Here is a 24,028-nt window from a genome sequence, read left to right on the forward strand (position 1 = left end):
GACCTATCATTGTTTGAAGAAAAGAACCAGAGGAAGCATACTCCTCCCCCACCAGGACGTGAGGTGTGACATCTGAAATTTCGATGGCCGCAGTGTGTTCAGGAATGGATTCATTTCATAAACTGAGGGATGCTTGTACCTCACTTCAGCTCCATCTCATCACCCACACCCATCCTTCTGCCATCCAACATCACATTCCCCACTGCCGTTATTCCCACTACAGGTGCTGACCTCACACCTCTGTGTCATGGCACCGAAAATCCCAACATCTCTTGATTACACCAGCGCTATGAATGTGCATAAACCACAGACACGACAAAAATATTGAATACAAGTCAGTACAAATATGCATTTGTTAGTAGAAAAAAAGGCAGCCAAGTTTTACTCTGTTTATGACTGTGTTACCATGGGAACAAAATGAAATACCAGGACTGCAGTCTTGGGGCTGTTTAGCATGCCCAGCTGTGCTCTTACACCACAGCACTTTACCATGTTTGTTACCACAGAGAGGGGAATAATAGTAAACAATGTGGCATCAGTGACTGCTGATTGCAGTGCAGCCAGAGGGGGGCGCTCCACAGAGCCTCAGCACCAGGAGGAACCAGGTCCAACAAGGCGGAGGGGTGCGTGTGTATCCGTGTGTGTCTGTGTGTCAGAGAGGGGTCTGGTCTAGTGTGGGTCGTACAGGTTGGCTAGCTTGCGGAAGCGAGGACCCCAGTCGTTGAGGTAGTCGTAGTCCTGGTCCTCGTCCGAACTGCCTGAGGCGATGGAGCTCAGGCTGCCCGCCACTGAGCCATCGCCCTCGTAATCGTAGATAAGTGCCGTGTCATATGGGGGAACGTTGGGGTCTCTGTCTGCTGCATCCAGGCCCTGGGACACAAAAGGACAAGCCGGTTCGCACTCCAAGGTAAACGCTGTGCCGTAACCCAGGCAACAGACTAATATGACTTACATTGTTGATGAAGTCCTCGATGTCGCTGGGATCACCCGGAGGCTTCCGTGGGTAAATCGGGGAGGGCAGATTCTGAGGGGCGTCTTTCCTGAGCGGCTGCTTTCCTCTGGGAAAACCTGAGCCTAGTGCTGGGTAGGCGGGGCCTGGAGTCAGGTAGGTGGGGCCTGGAACAGCATAGGTGGGGTCTGGGGTGGAGCCTGGCTTAAGGAAATAAGGTGGAGGTGGGACCACCTCATTGGGGTTTCTCAGCTGTTCGATGTTGTAGGCATTCTGGGAAGAGAGGAAATGCTGATGTGCAATTTTTGTTACATGTATAAACCCCCCCCATTTCCAACACCCCTCACAAAAATGCTCTGCGTCCCTAAATTAAAGTCCACGGGATGTTGTAAAGTTGGAGGTGCAGCTGAGCTCCTACCTCATCCTCCTCACCACCTCCCTGCTCGTCGTAGTTGAGGACATTGTCACGCACGTCGTCATCCGACACTCCCTGGAGCAGACCGGCCTTCTTAGCATCGTGTGGCCTGCAGCTCCTCACAGCCACCAGCAACAGCAGCAGAACTGGTGCGGGGCAGCGGAGGGAGGAGCCAAGTCAACACTTGGTGTACACACTGACCTTCTCTTGCAGGACACATTTTTCAGGTTAAACACGAGCGGGAAATGTATATAAAAGAAAACATGTGACACCAGCATCAGCCAACCGAAGGGCACTTTATGGTAAAGCATCCATCATATAACTTGAAACGGTGCAGTCATAAGAGTAATGATCACCGTGGTTATCATGGTAATACACACACACATTGACTGAAACCGCTTGTCACAATCGGGGTCGCGGCGAGCCGGAGCCTAACCCGCCAACACAGAGCATAAGGCTGGAGGGGGAGGGGACACACCCAGGACGGAACGCCAGTCCATCACAAGGCACCCCAAGCAGGACTCGAACCCCAGACCCACCAGAGAGCAGGCACAGGTCAAACCCGCTGCGCCACCACACCCCCTGCACCATTGTAACAGTGTTTGGTTAATTATTCTAATAGGACACTTTTGTGAGGTAGGTACACTGAATGACTTGCAGTGATTTACCCATTTATGTATACAGCACAGGGTAATTTTAACTGTATCAGGTCAGAGTAAGTACTTTGATCGAGGGTACTGCAGCAGGAGGTAAGACTCGAACCTGAGTCCCTTGAGTATGAAACAGGGCTACCTATTACACCACCTGCTTCCCTGGTAAATAAAGTGATGTGTGTGATCTCATACGCACTGGTTTTCGGTGTGTAAAGGACTTCAGATACCGAGTCATTTTAGTCCCCATTATAACGACATAACCGCACACTGGATATGTGTCGGCATTTTTTCAGATATGGAAAATAATGGCTGCTGCTTACAGAGTAGGAGCAGAATGCTACCAACGATGACCAGCAAGGCAGCAAAGCTGAGTCCCACGCGGCTGTTGAAGAGCGCCATGGCAGTGGCCTCGCACAGGCCTGCAGCATCACACTGGCACATGGTCACATTGACCAGGGCTGATGTGGCGAGGCCTCCTGCGTCTGACACGGACACCGAGACGGGGTAAACACCAGGATCGAGGTCCACCTGAGGGTAAAGGGTGACGTGGGTCTCTGAGGAGACATGAGGACAAAGACAAACAGAAACACAGTGAGAGCAGAGTGGGGAAGAGACCCTGTCCATCCTTTGAAAGTTGAGGTAGAGGAGAGCAAGTGTGAATGTGCCTTTTTATTTTATTTTATTTCATCTGGGTTTTTCAGCATGAAATAGATTTTTAGCTTAGAGTTTTTCAATGATTTTTTCAAAATATGGTCTAGAGTCTATCCTGGAAGTATAGGGCATGATGCAGGGTATGTGCTGGACAAGATGCCAGTTCGTCACACGGAAATCTCTCTCTCTCTCTCTCTCACACACACACACACAGACACTAAGGGCAATTTAGAGTCATCAGTTCATCTGAAATACATGTCTTTGGACTGTGGGAGGAAACCAGAGCGAAGGCAGGAAGAACATACAAACTCCACACAGACTGAACCACATTTGAACCCACAGGTCACCCCTTCTGCCATCATGCCGCCCATGTGTATTTTTATTTATTTATTTATTTCAATCTATATTACCAAAGTCCATCAGCATGAACCAGACATTCAGGCTTAGAGTTTTGAATGAACTTTTCTCGATACGTCTACACATCCTTATGTGACATTATTATTACTGTTATTACTTTAATTTCCCATGTAAGTGAATAACTTGAGAGTGTTTTGTCCTTAAAGGGGGGGTGGCACAGCTTGCTTGGCCAGGCCTCTCTGTGTGGGGGGGTCTGGGGTTCGAGTCCTGCGTCCTGGTTGGGGTGCCTTGCGGCAGACCGGCGTCCCGTCCGGGGTGTGAACCTTGCGCTCTGTGTTGCTGGGTTAGGCCCCGGTTTGCCACAACCCCACTTGGGACAAGTGGTTTCAGACTCTGTGTGTGTGTGTGTGTGTGTGTGTGTGTGTGTGTGTGTGTGTGTGTGTGTGTGTGTGTGTGTGTGTTTTCTGTTTTTACACTCATGCTTCTTTTACACGGTTACAAGCTCATGTTCGGTTTGGGTTTTGAACCCATTTTTCCCCTCTTTCAGTTTTTATTGCGCATGTGGTCCATACCATTGACCTTGCTGATGGTCCAGTTGGTGTGAGAGTCACCAAGGAGCTTGAAGTGGAATGGCTCGGCGTGAGGGGAGAGGTCCAGGTCCACGGCGCCCAACAGCAGCCCGACGCCCCCGCGACGACCCGCACACACAGCACCTCTCAGAGGGAACAGCTGTGGGGGGAAGTCGTTGGTCTGCTGCAATTTGATCTCCAGGGTGGCATTGCTGGAGAGCCCCCCCGCCTCTGCAAGAAACGCACCAATCACGTCGCTCCCAATTGCCTCGTTCCCCCTTGTTGCTAGGCACCCACCAATGAGATCGAGTAAAGGATGAGCTGTTCAGCAGGGGGTCATTTCAAACACTAACATTAATGCACGTGTACAAATGCTTTGACCTCTGACCTTGTAAATATCAAGGTCATTTCTCCTTCTCACTGGTTCATTTCAAAAGGGAAAAGTGGGGTAAAAACAAGGTGAGTCCCTCCTGTCTTTGCCTTCCTGTTCCACACTAGGTGGTCAAAACAGGGTTAGAAGGACCACACTGTGGCATTCCCTGTTTTAATCCCCACCCTGGAATCCAGGGAAGAAATTTTTTTAAAAGAGTTTGAAAAAGGGGCACATTCCTCACCGGTATCTGAAACCCTGATGACTGCGCTGTAGATGCCATTTTTAACGTGGGCCGAGCGAGGGTTGAACGGCTTCCTGGCTTCTAGAACTCCGGTGTCTGAGTTTATCGAGAGCCACTTCTCAGGGTCATGTACCATGCCATACCTTCAGAAAACACAGTGAAATACAGTGCTGGGTTATGGCTGCTAATTCATTTTAATTATACCACTTGGGTTTATTCATAAATTCTCAGATACACACATGTTCTTCGGTTCTATTAACTTATTGTAATTATAAAAGTATAACAAAATTCCATTTTTGCAGCTCCCAAAGTGATATCACATACAAATAAAGAACGAATTGCATTGCAAAACACAAGAACAACAGGGCAAAATGCAGAATAAGTAACAGAATAAATAGTAGCAGCAAAATACATCGCTTATACAATGCAAATCCTGGGGAGTGCAAGTCCACAAAGGGTTAAGTAAAAAACACAGTGAAAAACAGTGTAATAAAACCAAAAGAAGGAAGCAGTTGGTAAAAAACAGTTAAAGTAATCAGTGAGTTGGGACTCTGTGCAGACAGAAAACTTCTTCAACCACCTTGAGTTTTCCTTCATGAACCAAACCAGTACTTGCTTTCATTTTTGCATTAATATAAATAACAGGAAAAAAAAACAACATCACGCAGATGTAATAAATCCATCCACAGGAAGTCATTTCAAGTTGAAAAATATGTTGCGCTGCTTGACCTGCCCTAAGATCCTTAGACACGTCTTCTACCACCAAACCTGGAATCTGCCTCCACCTCTGAAGATACATCATATATTTTTTAATGAATTAAAAAAAAAAAAGTACAAATAAAACAAATAAAAGATAAAATATTAAATACTTGTTTATCTGTATTTTTTGTTTTTTTTTATTTATTCTTATTTTTTTTTTTTTTTATTTAATTTCTTTTTTTTCCTGCATTTTTTTTTAAATTTATTTGCTCATTGTTAGCTGATGTTCTGGATGGGCAGGACGGTTTAAAATTGGGTTAAATGCTATAATTTCTCTCTCTGTGTCCCTTGATTTACCCCCAGTAAAATGTCGCAGTAAGATTTAAAAAGAATGCGTGGGCTGGGCGACCAGCAGCTGAGAGAGCAACAGCCTGACACATCGGTGCTCGTCGCGGTGCGCGACCCCACCTGAGCCTGGCGTTCTCCGGGTTGTGGGCTCTGATGGTGGTCAGCACCGTGCCTGCAGCTGTGGACTCGGGGACCTCCACCTTGATGGGATTCTCCACGAAGCGCGGGGCCTCGTTAACGTTGAGCACAGTGACCGTTACCACGGCGCTGCTCAAGGGACCACGGGGGGCCTTGTCGCTAAGGGGCTCCTCGTTTTTCACAACCACAGTGAGCAGGTATTTCTTCTGGGTCTCGTAGTCCAGCGGCTGCGAGGGAAAGGGCAAAACCCGAGGGACAGATTCATCCACGGTGACGTATTCATCAACACACATTGTTTGCGTTAGTCCGGAGGAGGGACTCACAACACGCAGAACCACGACCTGCCTCTAGGGGGCGGGAGAGTTAGGGGTCTCTGGGAACAACGATTCACCCTTCCATGGTGCAGAAGGAGGTTATTAATGCTGCCTATTTGTTGGACGGCAGCCCTCATATGCGCCCCTTCAGTGTTCCACTTACCTTCACCACAGAGAGAATGCCCTCGTTGGTCTCGGGGTCGGTTCGCACGGCAAAGTGGCCATCTGGGTCCCCGCTGGAGATGGCGTATACTGCTCTCCAGTTGGGCGTGCTTGGCTCGTCGAGATCCAACACGTTAACACGGCCTATCTCGGGGACGGGTGTGTTCTCCGTGCTCCGCATGTCGTACTGCGGTCCACAGACATAGTGATACAGTGTTGTAACTACAGCTTGGATCGGCCCAAGAAACCCAGTAAATCCATTTGTTGCTGGTGCGGCTGGTAGAGTAGTAGTTAAAGATACTGCCCTTGGCTCCAAAGGTTGCAGGTTTGATCCCCAACTCCAGCTGTAGTACCCTTGAACAAGGTACTTACCCTAAATTGCTCTAGTAAAATTACCCAGCTGTATAAAAGGGTAAATACCACCAACCGACCAATTTCGAGAACCGCTTGTCCCGAGTGCGGTCGCGGTGAGCCAGAGCCTATCCCGGAGACATTGAATGCAAAGCTAAAGGGGTGGGGGGGCACCCTGGATGGGACATGGTGGATGTACCTGGTCAGGGGAAAAGCTTGGGGCGTGGTTGTTGATGTCCGTAACGTGTATGATGGCGTAGGCCGTGTCCGATAGTCCCTCCCCTGACATGTCAGCCACCAGCAGGGTGAGCCGGAAGGCCTTCACCACCTGCAGACACACAGCAAGGCCCGACGTGTGTGATCAGTGCCACAATATTCTGGAAACACCATGTGTAAGAGGACAGCACTCCTCTTAATTTCATTCAATAAGGCCACCCAAAAGTTACATACACACACACACACACACACACACACACACAGAAACCGCTTGTCCCGAGAGGGGTCGTGGCAAACTGGAGCCTGGGACAGGGCTGGAGGGGGAGGGGACACACCCAGGATGCCAGTCCATTGCAAGGCACCCCAAGCAGGACTCGAACCCCAGACCCGCCAAAGAGCAGGACCTGGTTAAACCCGCTGCACTGCACCACACCCCCCCCGCGTTCCACCTCTACATAGGTACACGTACAAATATGAATGATAAAAAATTTAATTTTTACATATAGATACATCAGGCAGAGGAGGAAATAAAATCTGAATACACACACACACACACACATTTTCAGAACCGCTTGTCCCGTACGGGGTCACGGGGAACCGGAGCCTACCCGGCAACACAGGGCGTAAGGCCGGAGGGGGAAGGGGACACACCCAGGACGGGACGCCAGTCCGTCACAAGGCACCCCAAGCGGGACTCGAACCCCAGACCCACTAGAGAGCAGGACTGCGGTCCAACCCACTGCGCCACCGCACCCCCTATTAAAATCTGAATATGTGAATAAATTTTTAATGCAGTTATGACGACATGGATGTGAACATTATTCAGTGCAATTCAACTGATTTTTATGGAGCACTCTTAAGTGCCTGGGGGGTGCAGTGGCGCAGAGGGTTGGACCTGGTCCTGCTCTCTGGTGGGTCTGGGGTTCGAGTCCCGCTTGGGGTGCCTTGTGATGGACTGGCGTCCCGTCCTGGGTGTGTCCCCTCCCCCTCCAGCCTTACGCCCTGTGTTGCCGGGTTAGGCTCCGGCTCCCCGCGACCCCGTATGGGACAAGCGGTTCAGACAACGTATATGTATGTAGAGCGCTCTTACACAGTGACACAGATCGCTGAACACAGATTCACACTTTAGGGACTGAGAGCAAACTGGAAGCTGAACTCATTTTCAACAATGAAGCTTGTTAAGGGAACAAAGAGATATATAATATTTACTGTGTGGAGCGATAGTTTTATTCATAGGAAATGTACCTGAATAGGTACAACAAAGACACGGGGCAGCGATGTTTCATACCATCATATATATGATGGGGGAGATCTTCAGTTTTCCAGTAAAAGTGTTTATTCTAAAGCAAGAATTTAAATTAATTTTCCAAAATTACTATTTATTTTTTGATTTTAGCAGCGAAAATTTCATGTCCCCAGATGATAGCCTGCGTTCGCCTCATTATACGGGTGGAGTTCGCACCTTCTCAACACCTGCCTCTGCAGCACGGTCCCGACGCCTGCGCTGTGCACCCACCTCGCGGTCGAGCCCCACGTCTCGGGTGTAGATCATCCCCGTCTCGTTGTTGATGCCGAACATGGTCTTGTTGATGCGGTACGGCGGGATGCTCTCCTGCAGGACGATTGAGTAGCTGAGGGCTGCGTTCTCGGTGGCGGGGTCATCCGCGTCCGTCGCCGACACGTTGGTCACCGCCGTGCCTGCAAGGAGAGAACCACTGTATGTTCTGCTCACCCATCTGTGTGTGTGTGTGTGTGTGTGTACGCCAACCTGGAATGGAGAACTCTGGGACGTAGCCGACGAACTCGGACTGCGTGAAGTTGGGTCTGTTGTCGTTCTGATCCAGCACAACGATTTCAATGGTGGACGGGTTCTCCAGGCGCTCTCCGCTGGGTGACAGGGCGAAGGCCTTCAGCTGGGAAGACGGAAGAGGATCGTGGGTGACCCCATCTCGCACCCTCGGAGTGTTTCTGGGGAACGGCAGCGTGCGGTACTCTCGTCCTGGAGCGGCGAACTTACATTGAACCGACTGTGTTTCTCTCTATCCAGCGGCATCTTGCTCCTTATCCACCCAGTCTTGTCCTCAATTTCAAAGTAGTCCTTGGGATCCTGGTCAACGCCGGGCCCCTCCAGCTTATAGATGACCTCGCCAGTGAAGATCTTGTCTGATTTTATCTAGAAAAGGAGACCGAGAAGGAGAATCGTGTCCATTAATTCCCCAACAGGAGCGTAACTAGACCCAAAGTGAACATGGCCATTGCTGGGGGGGGTTGAGGTACCTGGACCAGATTCTCAGGGACCTGCTTGCTGTTTTCCGGCACTCGAATGGCAGGTATGATCCAGTCCCTCTTCACCCTGCTCAAACCGCCAGTCCCCCCTCTCCAGGGGTGCAAGACTTCTTGGTTCAAGTCCTGCAGTCCCTCCAAGGTTGAAGCACCGATCTGAAAGACGCCAAAAGGACAGTATTAAACACAGCATTAAAGACGGGCTTCTGCAGCTGTGAACACACCACCCTGTGACTGTGCTCTTTCGCCCCAAGCACCACACCTGACTTCCTGCACATTTCAGTAATAATCTAATAATCATAATCAGGGTCACGGTGATCCAGAGCCTATCCCAGACATATAGGGTGTGAGGTTCAGTACACCTCCAGTCTATCACACGGTCAACCTCACACACACACTGAAGGTAGTGTAGAGTCACCAGTTTGTCTGATCTGCATATCCTTGGACTGTGGGAGGAAACCAGACTACCTGGAAGAAACCCACATAGACAGGGAGGGAACATGGGAACTCCACACAGACTGATTTAGAGGGATCTGCGAGGCACAAGAACTTCCAGTAATAATGCAGATGCCAGACGATATAAAACATTACGGCAGCGGAGCCGAACGCAGACCCCACCGTTGTACAGTGTCCGTGAACCACCACAGCAAATGGTTTTTATTGTAAACTTCCACATGGAAAAAATGGAACTGTGATGGTGGCTAATTTTAGCTCAATGCCCCAGGGAGGGGGTCAGCACCCTGGGGGGGTCAGCCCACACACTCCCCTGGAATGGTGACCTCTTGCCCTGTCCCTAATGCGGAATCCAAAGCCTGGAGTGGGCATTGGGTGCGGTGGGGTGGGGTGTGGGGGGAGACGCCAGGTTTGAATTTCACACACACACTCGTGCACACTCGTCGGTGCGGTCGATCCCCTGAGCAGCTGTTGGACCCGCATTCCCACTGAACCCTTCACGGGCTGCTTTGGACCTCACCAGGACCCTAGGACCTGCTAATGGCTCAGCATTCCAGCAGCTTCAACCCCCTCAACGCACAGATACACAAATGTTCTCGGATGATGACCTCCGACCCCTGCTGCGACCCTGCGGCCAGTTACCAATTCTGCACCTTTCAATGGCCTGCTGCGAAACCGGAACAAGAGCAGAGCAGAAGTTGATATTTTATAAGAAAGTTGATTTCGACTGTAGGGAGACATGGGCGGTACAGCGGCGCAGCAGGTAGCACTGGTGCCTCACGCTTCCTGAGCTGCGGGTTCGGACGTGGGTTTGAAGACAGCTCAGTGTGCGTGGAGTGTGCATATTTCTGGGTTTCCACACACAGTCCAAACACGTGTGCTTCAGATGGATTGGGGACTTTAAATTGCCCTTAGCGTGTGTAACATTTGTGTGTGTATGTGTGTGTGTGTGTGTGTGTTACATTGTTGTGCTGCATATATGATATACGCAGTTTACCACAGGGGATCTAACACCCTGGTTACCAGGTACCACTTAAAATATTGGTTGGTAATCATCACAGGTTGCTGAATGAATAGATGTAAATGTGAGTTGATGTGTTTCCATGGAAACGTTGGGGGGTTTACTAACCGAGGTCTAATGCAACTCTTTGTAACAATTCAGAACACATGGCAAGTGGAGGATCCCAAGGGTGTCTGTGGGAAAACCAGGTGGGTGTGACCATGCGGAGGCATCAAGGAGGAGGGGGGTGCAGGGTGTCGCCACATCTCTGTTGGGTGGCGTGCGCAGGCCCAGTTAGAGCATTAGTCTTAGACCAGATTAGGCACATATGCCCCCAGCATGACCCCACCCCACAGCCCCCTCTCCCTGCAGCATTTCCTTTGTCGAATAAGCAATTAGTAAACCTGTGGGGTGGGGGGGTGGTATCCCGGTGGGCGGCGCAAGTCAGGCACGTGTCCCAAGTGCCGTCGTTTTAGTCATCAGACGAGAGGAGCCCTGCAGGGGGCCCACCGGCGCCACACCCCTCAACATACAGGGGTTTCACCAGCAGGCCGCTGATCCTCACAGTGGGTCTCCTTTGGACAGATGTTAAGAGTACAGACTGTGAGGGTGCAGAAAATGGGTTTAGAACCCCAGAAACCCAGTGTCTGTGGAGCAGCTACTAGGGATGTGAACCAGCAACATGGGGGCATCAGACACACAGACTGAGCTTCATAATCCAGGGTCTGTGTCTAGAGCTCTTTGTCTAGTGCTGATGCACTGCTGTTTACTGTGTTGTTTACTCTGTGCTCTGCCTCCCTTTGAACAGAAGTGTCAGATCAGTGAATCGAGACTAGGATTTCAGTGGGTTTTACCATGGTGTGAAAAACCCCTGGGGGTAGGTTTCAACTGTCCAACATGCTTCACTATGTTTTTTGGTTAATACGGTGAATATTGGACCGTCTGGTCCTGAACAGCACTACGGTCTTTATAGAAATGATCATAATAAGAGCCGAGCACCGAGAGATGCCCCGCAGGGTATGGGGTCTGCACCATCCCCCGACTCACCCCTCTGAGTGCCGTCCTTTAGTCCATCAGCCCCAACGTTAGCGGTTAGCGCATCCATCGCCCGAGGGGGGGTACCGGCACCCATGTCTAGTGGATGTGACCAAAGTACACCCGACCTGAGGCTCCTTTTGTACCAGTTTGGGCCAGATGGGATCACAACTCACAACACGTTTGTTGAGCCATCATTTCATTATAATCAACGTGCAGCGATCAGTGAGTGAATATTATTTAATATAATATATACCCTCTAATAAAACTAATATTCCAGTTCTGTCCCCATTAAATCTCACTGACCACTAACAGTCTTTATTGTACCATCAGCACTTTCTGGCCTGAAGTTGACTGTCCTGTCCTGCTCAGAACGGACCCCGTCTCACACCCTGTGCTTTCAGGATAGGCTCCGCACCACTGCGAGCCTGTGCTGCACAAGTGATCACTGGTAATAGATGGATGGACACTGAGCTGAACTCGTCCACTCTTACTGATCGGGCCCAGAAATGCAGACACATCCATGTGCAGAGATGCACCAGAGTACATGAGGTCAGAGTATGCGTGCGTGCGTGCGTGCCCAGCAGACAGAAACATAACTCCAACAGGTCTGGCTGCATGTGGTTGCTCCACTGAGGGCCACTCGGAGTCTTGCTCAGCCCATCTGCAGGCCCTCATGGGGTCACACCAGGTGCTCTCCCTGCACTCTAACAGGAAGACCCCCCCTGAAGGCTTGGTGGAGGTAAGATCTCCAGCGGGGAATGGGGGGGGGGGGGCACACAGACGTAGTTTTCTCATCAGAACGGGGGAAACATATCACAGCACACGTGTGTTCTGAGAAAGAACAGAGGTGTTTCTGAAGGAGGGGGTCTGAGTTCTTGCCCCCCGACTAAGTGTGCAGACCCCCCTGGGACCCGCGCTAATGATTTCACCAGAGAGGAGCGGCGCCTCTAAATCACGTTTCGGTGCAGCGCCGCTCTCTCTTGTCCTGCCAGCTTTGGAGAACGAGGATCCTACCCACAGGACAGCACGGGTTCGAGGCGTGTTGAGAAATGCAAGCAGCCATGTAGGAAGTACAGGAACTGCAGGTGATGTGACCGCGTGGCTCGGTGCAGGATGGGGCGCTCTCAGGACCCCTCTCTCTGGGGCCAGTGCTGGGGGTGGGGGTGGGAGCAGAGCTTATGTGACTCACACATTCTCCGCCTGAGCTGGGCGACCGCTCTTGTTCATCATGGCATGAGCGCCGAGTGGATTTTCCGGCCGGACTGATCCCTGATTTCACAGGCGGGGAGCGAGGGAGTGGGGGAGCGGCCCGGTCGGGATTACAGGGTGGACAAACAGCACGTGGACCGACGAGTCACGGGGGGGGGGGGCGTGGGGGACAGCTGTCCGCTATGGTCACCCCCCCCCCGCACTCAAAAAGAACAGCATTCCTGTTTGACAGCCAGGGCTCGGGAGCAAGAGGCTGCGAAAAGTTTCATGATGATGTGCGTTTCACAGACTCAGTCGCGATCTGCTCAGTCCCGACCAGTCAGCGGTACAGTATTACTCTGGTGTTACTCCTTGTCAGTGCACAGCTGACGCACTCCTGTGTTTCCCACACACTCTGCTCACACATCCCAACGCGACGCCCGGAGGGCGATGACTCTTTAGTAGGGGGTGTCATCCTCAGCCCTGCTCACGGCTCCGTAGAGACCAATCAGCTGGAATATGTAGAGGCCTTAAGCCCCGCCCCCATACAGTGAGTGGTGAAGGTTCGATAAGAACTGCTGTCTAGAAGTCGCAGTTTCGTACCCAGCTGTGCTGTAGAGTGAACGCACACTCTTGCAGTGTGTTCCTGCACGTACTGGCAGCTGTCGTGATTTTCGCACCCTTTGTTCTGCCATTTTATCGTGGAGAGCAACCAAAGGCCCGCTGTTTCACCGCAAAACCTGTGCTGCGTTAGTGCTGTTAAAAAAAAAGCGCCGAGTCGGCGATAGGGTGTGAAAACGACACCGACTTTGCGGTCGGCGCTCACAGAATGGGTCATAACCGCGCTGATTACGGTTTCCATGTGCGGCGCAAAAAAAGGAGGGAGGAGCCTTTCCTAGACCATCTAATTAATCACAAATATTCATTCCAGCACCTTCATTAAAAATGACGGACTGCTGGTACTGTTTAGACCGGGTACCTCCTCCGCTTACCGCGGTTCGGCATGGCTGATGACTCCGAAGGGACGCTTCCTGTGTTCCCTTCAAGGCCGAGACTTTGAATTGTGGCGATTCCACAGAGCTCATTGTGTAGGTCCTCAGACTCCTTCCAGCTCACAGCACACAACTGTGGAACTGTGAAGCTCAACGAGATTTGGATGGACTGTTTTACTTGTAAAATTCCAATTCGTTTGCTAACAACACGGCTAACGGTACAACATGGTATTCTCAGTCAACTGATTTACGGAGGGATTTTTTTTTTTTTAAGAAACTGATTTTTAGATGGAACGGGGTTCAAATCCCACCTTCTGTTGCAGGACCCTTGATCTTTCTTGACTGGTAAGAAAACCCAGACGTAAAAATGGGTAAATCGCTGTAAAGTCGATTAACATGGCAAGTCACCTAGAACACGGGTGTCAGATCAATGCAGGTGAACGATAACTGACGGAATGTGGGTGGAAGACGGAACGAAACGAGATCCAACGCCCGCTTCGTGAAGGAAGGTCAGAGAGACGAGAGGGCGTTCCTCACCTGGACCATAATGGTCACCATCGCAGCCAGTCCGCTCCAGAGCGCAGTGGACGTTTTGCGCCGCATCCTTCTGCCGCTCCCCGTCCTTCACCCGTAGACTCTGTAGGTCCGACCGCAAAAGAGAGCGTGACTGGGGACGGAACCGTCTGGCACACACCCTCTCACGCGCACACACACGGAGTTCCTGGCAGGACGGACACACTGAGCCAAGTAACTCAACTTCTCACTCCTGGCCTCTCTCTCTGTCTCTCTCTCTCTCTCTCCCACCCTGCCCCCCCTCCCCAGGCCAAGAGAGGGGCGCATGACTGACAGCACATGTGTGCTGCTTTGCATGGGACGGCTGAAATTCTAGCCCCCCGACATTGACACACAGCATTGGAGGGACGGGGGGGGGGGGGGGCACTGCTGGAGCGGCAGACGCGGAGCAGCTGCTCCCACCGAGAAGGTCCCCCTGGACGCAGTGGTCCCGCTGAAGGTCAGGCCTCGGCAGCTTCCTCCTGCTCACTGATAGCGCTGCATTGTTCACGACCCGCAGGCTGCACAGCAAAACCCCCCACCGAGGAAATGGGGGCTCTTGTTTTCAGCCTTCCTGGGGCCAGACCCTGACCCCGCATGGTGTGTGTTTGGCACACTGTGCTGATAGACAGAACACACTCGAGCCACAAAGTGCTGCATAAGGTTTCAAACCCTCCTCCCTGCTGCAGGGGCACCGTAGCCCTGGGGTCAAAGGTCAAGCGGGTGCCCCACAGCACAGGTGCCTTCAGTGCTGGTTTCCATAGTAACCAGTGAGTCCATCACAGGTTGGCTCCCAGTGTGTTCAGCTGTGCAGCACCATCGCAAGTGTGAGTCCACCTGGGCAACACCTGTATGGGACGAACTGGAGGGGAGAGTGACAGCGAAGTGACGCACAGGTGTCCCACATCTCTGGGAGGTGCTGCAGAGGAGCTGGGAGGACATGGAGCCTCATTTCCTCATCAGACCTGTAAACTCAATGCCTTGTGGAGAAAAAAAACTTGCCTCCAGCAAGCGGACTCACCCTTTTTCACCAATGCTGCGCATCCTTCTGTCTGCCTGGTAAGGAATTACAAAGGATTAAAAAACAGGTTGTGACGTAAAGCAGCATTTTTATTTCCCACGTTCTCATTTTCCCACATTGCGGCAGTGATGGGGGCCCTGCGTGGGTGCAGTCAAGCGCGGCGAAACCCTAGCTGCCGGAGTAACACATTGGTGCGTGCGGTGTTGCTGTGGCGCGGCCGACAGGAAGTGAGTTATGGCGCTGGGGCGGGACCTGTTGGCCCGGGCTGCGTCACGGTAATGAACGAGCCACACCTGTTTGTGTCACGCTGTCGAGCAGCTGGCACCGCGGCCCCCGGCGCCCCCAGCGCCACGCCCCAAGAGGGACCCACGGCCCCCGCATTCCCCACACCACATTCCACAGCAATGGGAAACACGGGTTGGGGGGGGGGGGCAGGGGCCACTTGTGGACCACTCATCGGTCCTACTTCTGGTTCCTACATTTCCCTTCAACTTTAATAGGAAACAAAGCATAGATCTACATTATTACTGCAGCACTGTTTATCTGATGCTATGCTATAACATGACTTACAGTGTTAGGTTTATACACTAATGCAACACTGATTACCCATTTACTGGGTCATTTTTACTGTGTTGGTCCAGGGTAAATACCTTGATCAAGGGTAGCCCAGCAGCAGGAGGAATTCAGACCCAAGACCTTCCCATTACTATGTGACAACTCTAACTACTTTGCCACCTGTTCGATTATTACATTAGTTGCCTACAGTGTATATAAAAAAGAACAGAGGTGTACACTCAGACAGTAACGTTAACCATGTTTTAAACTGCACTCTGGGCTGACTCAGTGCTGCCCCCAGAGGCGCTAATAAGAAGTGCAGCCCATCTGCAGATGGGTTCCCATTACATCAGCTTTCAGTCTCATTATTGCCACAGCAGGTGTGTGTGTGTGTGTGTGTGTGTGTGTGTATACGCACATTTGTGGGGGAGGGGCATAAGAGGGAGGGCAGCTGTATTGCTTCTATGACTGTAATTTTGGTGTGTTCACACTGTCCTGAACTCCAGCAGGTGTGAGCAGCTACATCTACATGAGTTCATTTGTCAGACGCTTTTCTCCAACATGATGTACATCTCGTAGAAAATACAGCATGTTCATTACATTAGGAGAAAGAGACATAGCTGTAGATGTGTGATTCTTAAGTACAGTTAGCTTCTTTCCACCACATTTACATTTACCATATGAACCAATGTTCATCGCACGAGTAGCTGCATAAAACTTTATCAGAATATCCACGATTCCCGATCACCTTACTAATAATAATATATATATATATTAACAAACATTCACATGATAATACACAAGCAGCTGCATGAAGATTTATCTGTTGTTCAACAGGTATGATCTCAAAGTAATAAAGCTGTTTTGCTAAGCCGTGTTCTGCTCTACAGGAGTGACCAGGGGTTTTCAAAGCACTACGGACATCCCCAGGCCTCCAGGGACAAGGGGTGAGAATGAGAGAGAGAGAGAGAGAGAGTGTGTGTGTGTGTGTGTGTGTGTGTGTGTGTGTGAACACAAGTGTACAAGTCCTCCTATTCAGGCCAGGACCTTGGGCCTTTAACTTTTGTAAGAACAATTAAATATCAGTCAACTTGCAATAATACACAATAATACAGGAATAACACAATAACTAGATTAGAAATAAGTAAAATAAAACAGATCAGGGAGGCCAAGTGCTGTTCAAATTACACACTAAAGGGAGGAGTATGAGCAGCAGCAGGGGGCAGTATGGCATCACTGTACGACTGCTGACACAGAATAGGAGCCAGAGTACTGGAGACCCATCATCATTCTCCAGCAAATAGATCCACTGATGAATTTTATTCCAGAGGCAACTGTTTTTATTGTCTTTCACATGTGAAGTGAGGAAATTCTCTTCTCCTGGAAATAGCAACCGCTCACATTCTCATAAAGACCCAGAAATGCGTTGGAATGAGACGCACCGCGATGAGCGTGTTGTCACGCCGACGCTCAGAAACACACCTTGATCTGTGGCCGAGAGGCGCACACTTGCGTTGCAGAAGGCATTGCTTGTTTTACCATGGGGGGGGGGGTCATTTCGGTGCGTCTCCAAAGCGCACTTCCATCCCGCCAGTCTGCTGCAGCCACGGCAAATCCTGCAAAGCCTGTCAGGCAAAAACATAGCAACATGAAGGAAGGGGGAAAAAAAACGTGCTTCATTAGTCGTGGTGAAATTATGTGGAAAAACCCATCCCGTTGAATAGAGTCCACCTCAGAGAATTAGTGTTCAACTGGAGAAGCCGGCGAGACTGAGAACAAAGGGCTCCCCAGACAAAGAACTGAGTCTCTTCCAGAAGAACAAACCACAGCAAACGACTGTGGTTCTCTGGAATGACCCCTGGAACATCTGCAGATACTTATTTCCTCACAACGTGCATTTTTTAAAATAAAACACATTTACACTCTATCAGTCCATAATCGTGTATGTAGTCAGATGATGTGCATAACCATGTGGCACCAAAGCTTTTCAGCTAGATGTTGCGCACAGGTCAAACACAGCTTTGTTTTTAAACCCTTTGACTTCCTTTGCATATTTTGACAGCAGATGATTTGGGGAACATCGATTTCTGCAACGGTCTTTCACTTGATATTCGCACAGAGTTTAGAAGACACACAAATTTCAAGAGAGCAGGTGGAGAGTACGAATCAAGGGGTACATGAAGCGCAATAGTACCAGAAGTGATGGTGGCTGATGAAACACTACAAGCAAAGCATAGGAATAACAGACCTCAGCGGCACAACAATCATTAACACAAAGCCATTTATATAGAACATGTCAAAACAGCACTTAAACAACTGAAACGAGAAAAAAATTATGTAGCAAAGGATGATGGGAATGCTCCCAGAACCCCAACTCTGTAATGCATCTCTACAATCTAAAAATGTCTTCCTGGACAAATTCATACTCATGTACCTGAATCCACAGAAAAAGCCAACTGGAGCCACAGCACAGGCTGGACACAAGAATTTCGGTCAGGCAGAAGAGGCAGAATTTGCCTGATCTGGGAACGCGAACTGCTTCACGTGCGGCGCTGGCAGCAACACGGCTCGGCTGACTCACCGGCGTGACCTTGGGCAGAGATAATGGGCACTTCTGGCTGCATCGATCGCACCAGCTCCCTCAGCCTAGCCCCTGCTGCTCTCTAATGGCTGCCGTGGAGGGCGGTGACAGGTCCCGGAGAGACCGGCCCGTGCAGGCGGGTGTCACTGGGGCACAGCACCATGCTAAGTGGCTCGCGGCACTGCTGTTGATGAGCCGGAGCAACAGGCTCCCCTTGCAGCAGAGACTGGCTGCCGCAGGACGACGGGGCCTGAAAAGCCCAATCTTGCAGAAGACACATGCAACAAACATCTACCCTCTTTGAGGTTCATCCAGCTGGATGAAACCTGCAAGGGTGGTGTTTGGCTTCAAACTCAGCTCATCGTGGCTCGGACCCAGAATCGCTGACCGAGTTTACTGAGTAGCACTGACTCGTTAAAGCTGCTCAGGCGACAAATGCCCCGAACGCATTCAGAAAAACAATAATTACGTTCACACCCTAGCACCCCTGCAAAACACAACATCTAAATTAGAGTGGCGCTGGGGGGGTGGGCGCTGGGGGGATGGGCCAGCTGATTGCGAAATGGGCTGATGCTTCCCGCTTCCATGTAAAATGACATTACATCCTAACCGTGCAGAGCGCGGCACTAACCCAAAGTGCAAGCGCAAGGACTCTCGCTGATGATCCCCGTGCTGCTGACCCCTAACAGGTAGCACATCCCATGCACATCCATCCTTCTCCTCTTCTGTGAGGTCCAGGTGGGTTGCTGGGCGGTCAGCGATCTGGATCCCGTCTTCTCTCACTCGTCACTTCTCCTCCTACAGGAGAGAGTTCCCTTTGTTTAGAACGACTAGCGCTCAAAGCAGCTCTGCAGACACATTGAGTTGATTTTTTATTCTCTAACCCTTCGATGATGATACTGCATGTTGGAATGGAAAAGCAGTGCTGATAAACCCTAAAAATGCACTCATGGTGAGTTAGTGTTCTGGGGTCGCGACCCTACTGCCACTGGCCTGGAGCTATGAGCTACTGGCTCTTATGAGGAGCAGTCAGGATGTAACAACATCAGGCACCTGGATGTTAGATCTCAATAATAAAACTGAAATATGGAGGAATTGCTCATGGGAGCTGGATTTGAATCTCACTTCCTGCTGCCGTACCCTCAATGTAGGTACATGCTTTGCGCTGACAGCATAAAAATAACCCTGTTGTATAAATGGGTAAATCACTGTACAGTAACTTACTGTACATACCTAACAGTGGATCTTCATTCAGAGAAAAAAACGTCAATTAAATGAGTAAACAGGCAATAACAATAATGATCAGTTTAGGCATAATCCACATCGAGCATGAACGCTTTAGGAGACAAAGACTTTGGAAACACACTCAAACGTTCCGCATAAATGCTGGGGTCACAACTTCCCAAGCAATGCTCTCGGTGCACAAAATACGGATGATGTTTGTTCGTAAAACACGAGCGTCGCGCTGCTTGAGGGGGAGGGGGAGTTCATTCTCATATCGCTACTGAGGATCTGCTATAAAATGCTTCGCTTTTTTTGCTCTGAATCATCTCGTTCGTTTGTGTTCAGCTCTGAACGGACAGCAAACGCTACTAGCAGACGAAATACGAAGAGCCCATCGCACAAGTGTCATTAATGTTATTAATAGCTCTATTCATTTTGGCCTTGCCTCTCCGTACCACGGCACCGTCGTTATTTTACATCTACATTTATTGATTTAGCAGACGCTTTTCTCCAAAGCGACTTCCAACGAACTCTAAGTAGAGCTTTCAGCCCACGCATTTTTGAGCTGCAAAAGGAAAATGTGAATTTCCCGTTCATTAGGACGTGCTCGAATCACACAGAGTACTACCACCATGATCGCACCCTCAGCTCATGTGTCACATTTGGGGGGGACCGAGGACAGCGCCGGGGTCACACCTCCTCCTTCTCCTTCTCCCTCCTGCCTGGGGCAGGGAGGCGCCTGCGTGCGACATTTAGAGATGACAGTTGCCGGTGCGGTGAGGCTAATGTGCTCCACGGGCTGTGAGGGGGTGCGCGCCCCTCGCTCCACCGGCAATGTCAGCTTGTCAGCCCACATATGGTCCTCAGCAGCGGAGGAGGCACGGGGGCACGGCCCGCCTGCGTCTTTTTCTCATCGCCCTCCACCCCCCTTTTGCCAATATGTGTGTGACATTGTGTCCACCCCCACTACCCCCTGTCAGGGCATGTTGGAGAGGGCTGGGGGTGAATCAGTGTCTTTCTATCCTGATAAAGTCCCTAAGAGTGCGAGCAGGGGGCTCTTTCCACATACATTCATTTATTTAGCAGACCCTCCTCTCCAAAGCAACTCACAGCAACTTAGCTATTCATGTAGCTGGGTAATTTTTACTGGATCAATTCAGGGTTAGTACCTTCATCAAAGGCAATACAGCAGGAAACCGGGTTCAAACCTGGAAACGTTGAGTGCAAAGCAACAGCTCTAACCACTACGCCACCTGCTGTCACTTTAACAGCAGTTTTATCGCACCACAGGGACTAGACTGAGATGAAGGTTAGAAATCATGGAGAAACCAGGTTATGGACTGATTTAGAAACGTAGTTTTTGGAAAAAGGGTAACCCCCGTCACAGTGGGAGCCGTCTCTATAGTCATTAGCTGGTTAGCAGAAACTGTTTTTATAGATGGCGACAGCAGCGTGGGGGACGAAACCCCCAGCGAACTCATCTGTGGCATTGCATGTCTTATGTAGAAATATCAAAATAATTTAGGAATTTATCAGCAAAATATTTAAGGTTTTGATGATGATGATGACGACGACGACTTATTATTACCTCTACTAGTATTAAAGGGTGTTCTTGGGTTCCATTCTGACAGCTTCATAAGGCAACTTTGTATAATATTAAGGCATCTTTATAAGTTGAAAATGTCCTTAATATTATACAAGGCATATAATTCATAAACAGTGAACATGCATGGTTGGTACACTGTATAATGGGCTCAGCTATGTTTTATGAATGTTATTGTACAGCAAATTCTCATCATCATCATCATCATCAATGTACTCCAAGACAACATACACTTTTATGTTTGTACGCTAAATTACTTGTCACTGTACCGATTCAAATTTATCAGTGCAGGTCAGTGTCTTTATCAAGAGGGCCACAGCAGCAGTAGGGAACTGAATTGAGATCTTTCAGTTGTAACACGGCGTCTCTAACCACTGCGCCACCTAATGCCCACATAATATAACTACACAACAGGGAAAGATTTGACATATTGAGGAGAGTTCCTGCATGTTACCATGGTGTTCTGGTACGTGCAGGTTTGAAACAGCAAATTGTATCAAATTTAAAACCACAAAAAAAAAATGCATATTCTTATTTTAAAATATTCAAAATGCATGATCCCTCAAGGTCTGCTATGTGTCGCCCATCTCCACCTGCTCCAGTATCTTTCTCTCTCACTCTCTGCACTTTGACAATAATAAAAGACACGTGATGCGACTTGTTTAGCCGGTAAACTGTCTAACAAGCTTCTGTGCCTACAATGACATATAAAAGAACACTTATGCACGAGGCCCCCCACAGCAGCACGTTCAGCTCGCCTGAATTATTTATACCATACTGCACAAACACGGTATTACACCAAGCTTCCCTACAAGATCATCAATGGGTCCTGTCCCCAGTACCTGCTGGACTCCAATCACTCGCTACACCCGATACAGACCGCTGTGCTCCTCCAGCCCTGCCACTTCTGGGTTCCATACACAAGAGGTCTCCCTCAGAACTGCTGAAACCCTCTCGACTGTCAAAGAGAGTCTCACCACGTATCTCTTGTTAGACTCCCTTCTCTCCAGCCCACATATTTGGTTCATAAACTTCAACTACACCAAACTACTTTATATTCTGGATCATTTCCATATGCAGCCACTCATGTAATGTAGTATGTCAGCAAAAACAGCACTATTGGACTAACTGACTCTACTTTATGGATTGCTTGTCTTGATCTTTGTCTCTCCATCTGCAGGTGAAATGCACTTTTGTTTACTCACTCATACATCGCTTTGGAGAAAAGCATAAAATTAACTGTGAATTTTACTTCTTAATGACTCTTCACTGATGGTGGAGCCTGAACTTGGAGGAGGAGGAGAACACAGCACCTCCCTGTGCAAGGAGAGACACGTTTTGTCTTTAGAAATATATACCTTTGAGGGTGTTTTATGACGGCCACTAACAGTGCTGTTGTAGCCCCCAAAGCCCCCAAAACCCCCCAGCCCACCTCGCCTGGACGCGACGCCCAGGTGCTTTATAGTTTTTGCGGCTCTGATCATCCATCAGAGCGATCGATCACGCTCCCAGCAGGTTTTATTAATGATCTTGTCAGGCGCGGCGCTCTGGGGTGCCTGCACTTGTCCGGGATGATAGATCATTAGGCGGCGCGCCTGCTATTTATTCTCCCGTGACCTTGTCTCTCCGCACTGGCGAGAGCCGCTCAGAGTTATGAGTGCGGGCACATAATTTAATATTGATCTGCTTCTCCAAAGTTTTAAACCACATCTTCAGTCCATTAAAGATGAAAGCGGCCGCTAGACACCCCCTACCCACCCACCGACCACAAACATGCACGCGCAGGCACACACACACACACACACACAAGTCAGTGTGGTCAAACGGAAAGGATGTCGCAAACACACTGATGACATTTCCCCACCTCAAAACAAGCAATAAATAAAATAAATAAATAAATAAAAAATCCCATCAGTTCCAGGTCACATCCCAATGTTGAGGGAGCACAGCAGATAGCACTGGTGTCTTAGAGTTCCTAAGCTGTAGGTTAGGGTTAAGCTCAGTCTGTGTGGAGTTTACATGTTCTCTCCATGTTGGTTTCCTTCATGTGCTCTGGTTTCCTGAGAAAAATGTTTCAGGTGAACTGGTGACTCTAAATTGGCCTTGTGAGTGTGTGTCTGCCCTGTGAAGAACTGGTGTACCACCCAGGGTGACCGTGCCTTATGCCCATACCCTATGCTTAGTGGATAGATTGTGGACCACCGCGAACGTGAAGTGGACAAGAGGCTGTTGACAATGGATGGATGGATGGATGGATGGATGGATGGATATCCAAATGTTCCTCCACACACCAGACATGTTATTCATCATTTTCAATGTGACCCTGCAGAGATGAGCAACGCAGCACATAAAATCCATTCCTGCTGAAAATGGAGGCGGTTTTAAAACGGCGACTTAGATGTGGGAGCTGCTCCTTGGGGATGCCTTCGTAGCCGGAAGTAGCGTAGTACAAGCAGAGGAAGGCTCTCGAACCCTGATGCACTTTGTTCTTTTTATGTCTCGCAGCGAATCCAGACTGAGAGGCCCAGTTTGTGATGCTCACGGCCCGGGTGTCAAGCTCCTCACTCCATCACTCAGCACCAGCACCTTTCATGCAGGATGAGATTTCACAAAATAAACAGGGGGGGGGGGGGGGGGGTGGGATGGAAAATCACCTTGTGCTGAACAATTACACAATGAGACGAGTGAAGCTGAGAAACACAATTCAATCAGCGGGTTATCGATGGCAAACAGGCGCCGCTACTGGTATTAAACCAGCTGTGCTCATTTGTCGGGAGAGGGAGAGTCATCTCCTGTGTGGACCCTTCCCATGTGCCACGGCAACGCAGGGGGTCTCCAGCAGGATTGCGACCCTCCGCAGTCTTTCCCACAACTGACCCGGCCAACCAGTAACTGCCCCATAGTGACGGTGGGCATGGGGTGTTTCACTGTGATCTTATGCGCTCCATTATCCTGGGGTTTCACAGCACCCCCCCGGCCCCCCATATCCTATTCTGCTCAGTTTCCATGGCGTTCCCAGGCAAACAATGCTGATGCTGTCCCCCGGTGCTCATGGCAGCACGCCTAATTGCGGTGATTTATGGCTCTGGAAGTACTGCAAAT

General features: G+C 49.9%; 1 protein-coding gene across 2 annotated transcripts; it reads right to left on the reverse strand.

Annotated features, from left to right (window-relative positions):
- Nucleotides 1-657: 657 nt before the first annotated feature.
- cdh15 (cadherin 15, type 1, M-cadherin (myotubule)) lies at nucleotides 658-23,139 on the reverse strand. Of its 2 annotated transcripts, XM_029256345.1 has the most exons (18): nucleotides 23,099-23,139; nucleotides 18,731-18,897; nucleotides 17,001-17,143; nucleotides 14,964-14,998; nucleotides 13,928-14,027; nucleotides 8,714-8,875; nucleotides 8,454-8,609; nucleotides 8,205-8,349; nucleotides 7,953-8,134; nucleotides 6,420-6,548; nucleotides 5,871-6,056; nucleotides 5,376-5,620; nucleotides 4,209-4,351; nucleotides 3,598-3,825; nucleotides 2,338-2,571; nucleotides 1,368-1,510; nucleotides 953-1,222; nucleotides 658-870 (listed from the first exon to the last, which is right to left on the reverse strand). In XM_029256345.1, exons 5-18 carry the CDS (start codon nucleotides 13,991-13,993, stop codon nucleotides 670-672), a joined length of 2,490 nt encoding a protein of 829 aa, XP_029112178.1. In that variant the 5' UTR covers nucleotides 13,994-14,027; nucleotides 14,964-14,998; nucleotides 17,001-17,143; nucleotides 18,731-18,897; nucleotides 23,099-23,139; the 3' UTR covers nucleotides 658-669. The 2 variants fall into 2 exon arrangements, with proteins under 2 accessions (XP_029112178.1, XP_029112179.1); XM_029256346.1 differs by lacking the exons at nucleotides 14,964-14,998; nucleotides 17,001-17,143; nucleotides 18,731-18,897; nucleotides 23,099-23,139 and adding an exon at nucleotides 14,366-14,389.
- Between the last annotated feature and the right edge of the window lie 889 nt (nucleotides 23,140-24,028).

This window comes from Scleropages formosus, chromosome 11, assembly GCF_900964775.1.
Source record: "Scleropages formosus chromosome 11, fSclFor1.1, whole genome shotgun sequence".
Lineage (NCBI taxonomy): Eukaryota > Metazoa > Chordata > Actinopteri > Osteoglossiformes > Osteoglossidae > Scleropages > Scleropages formosus.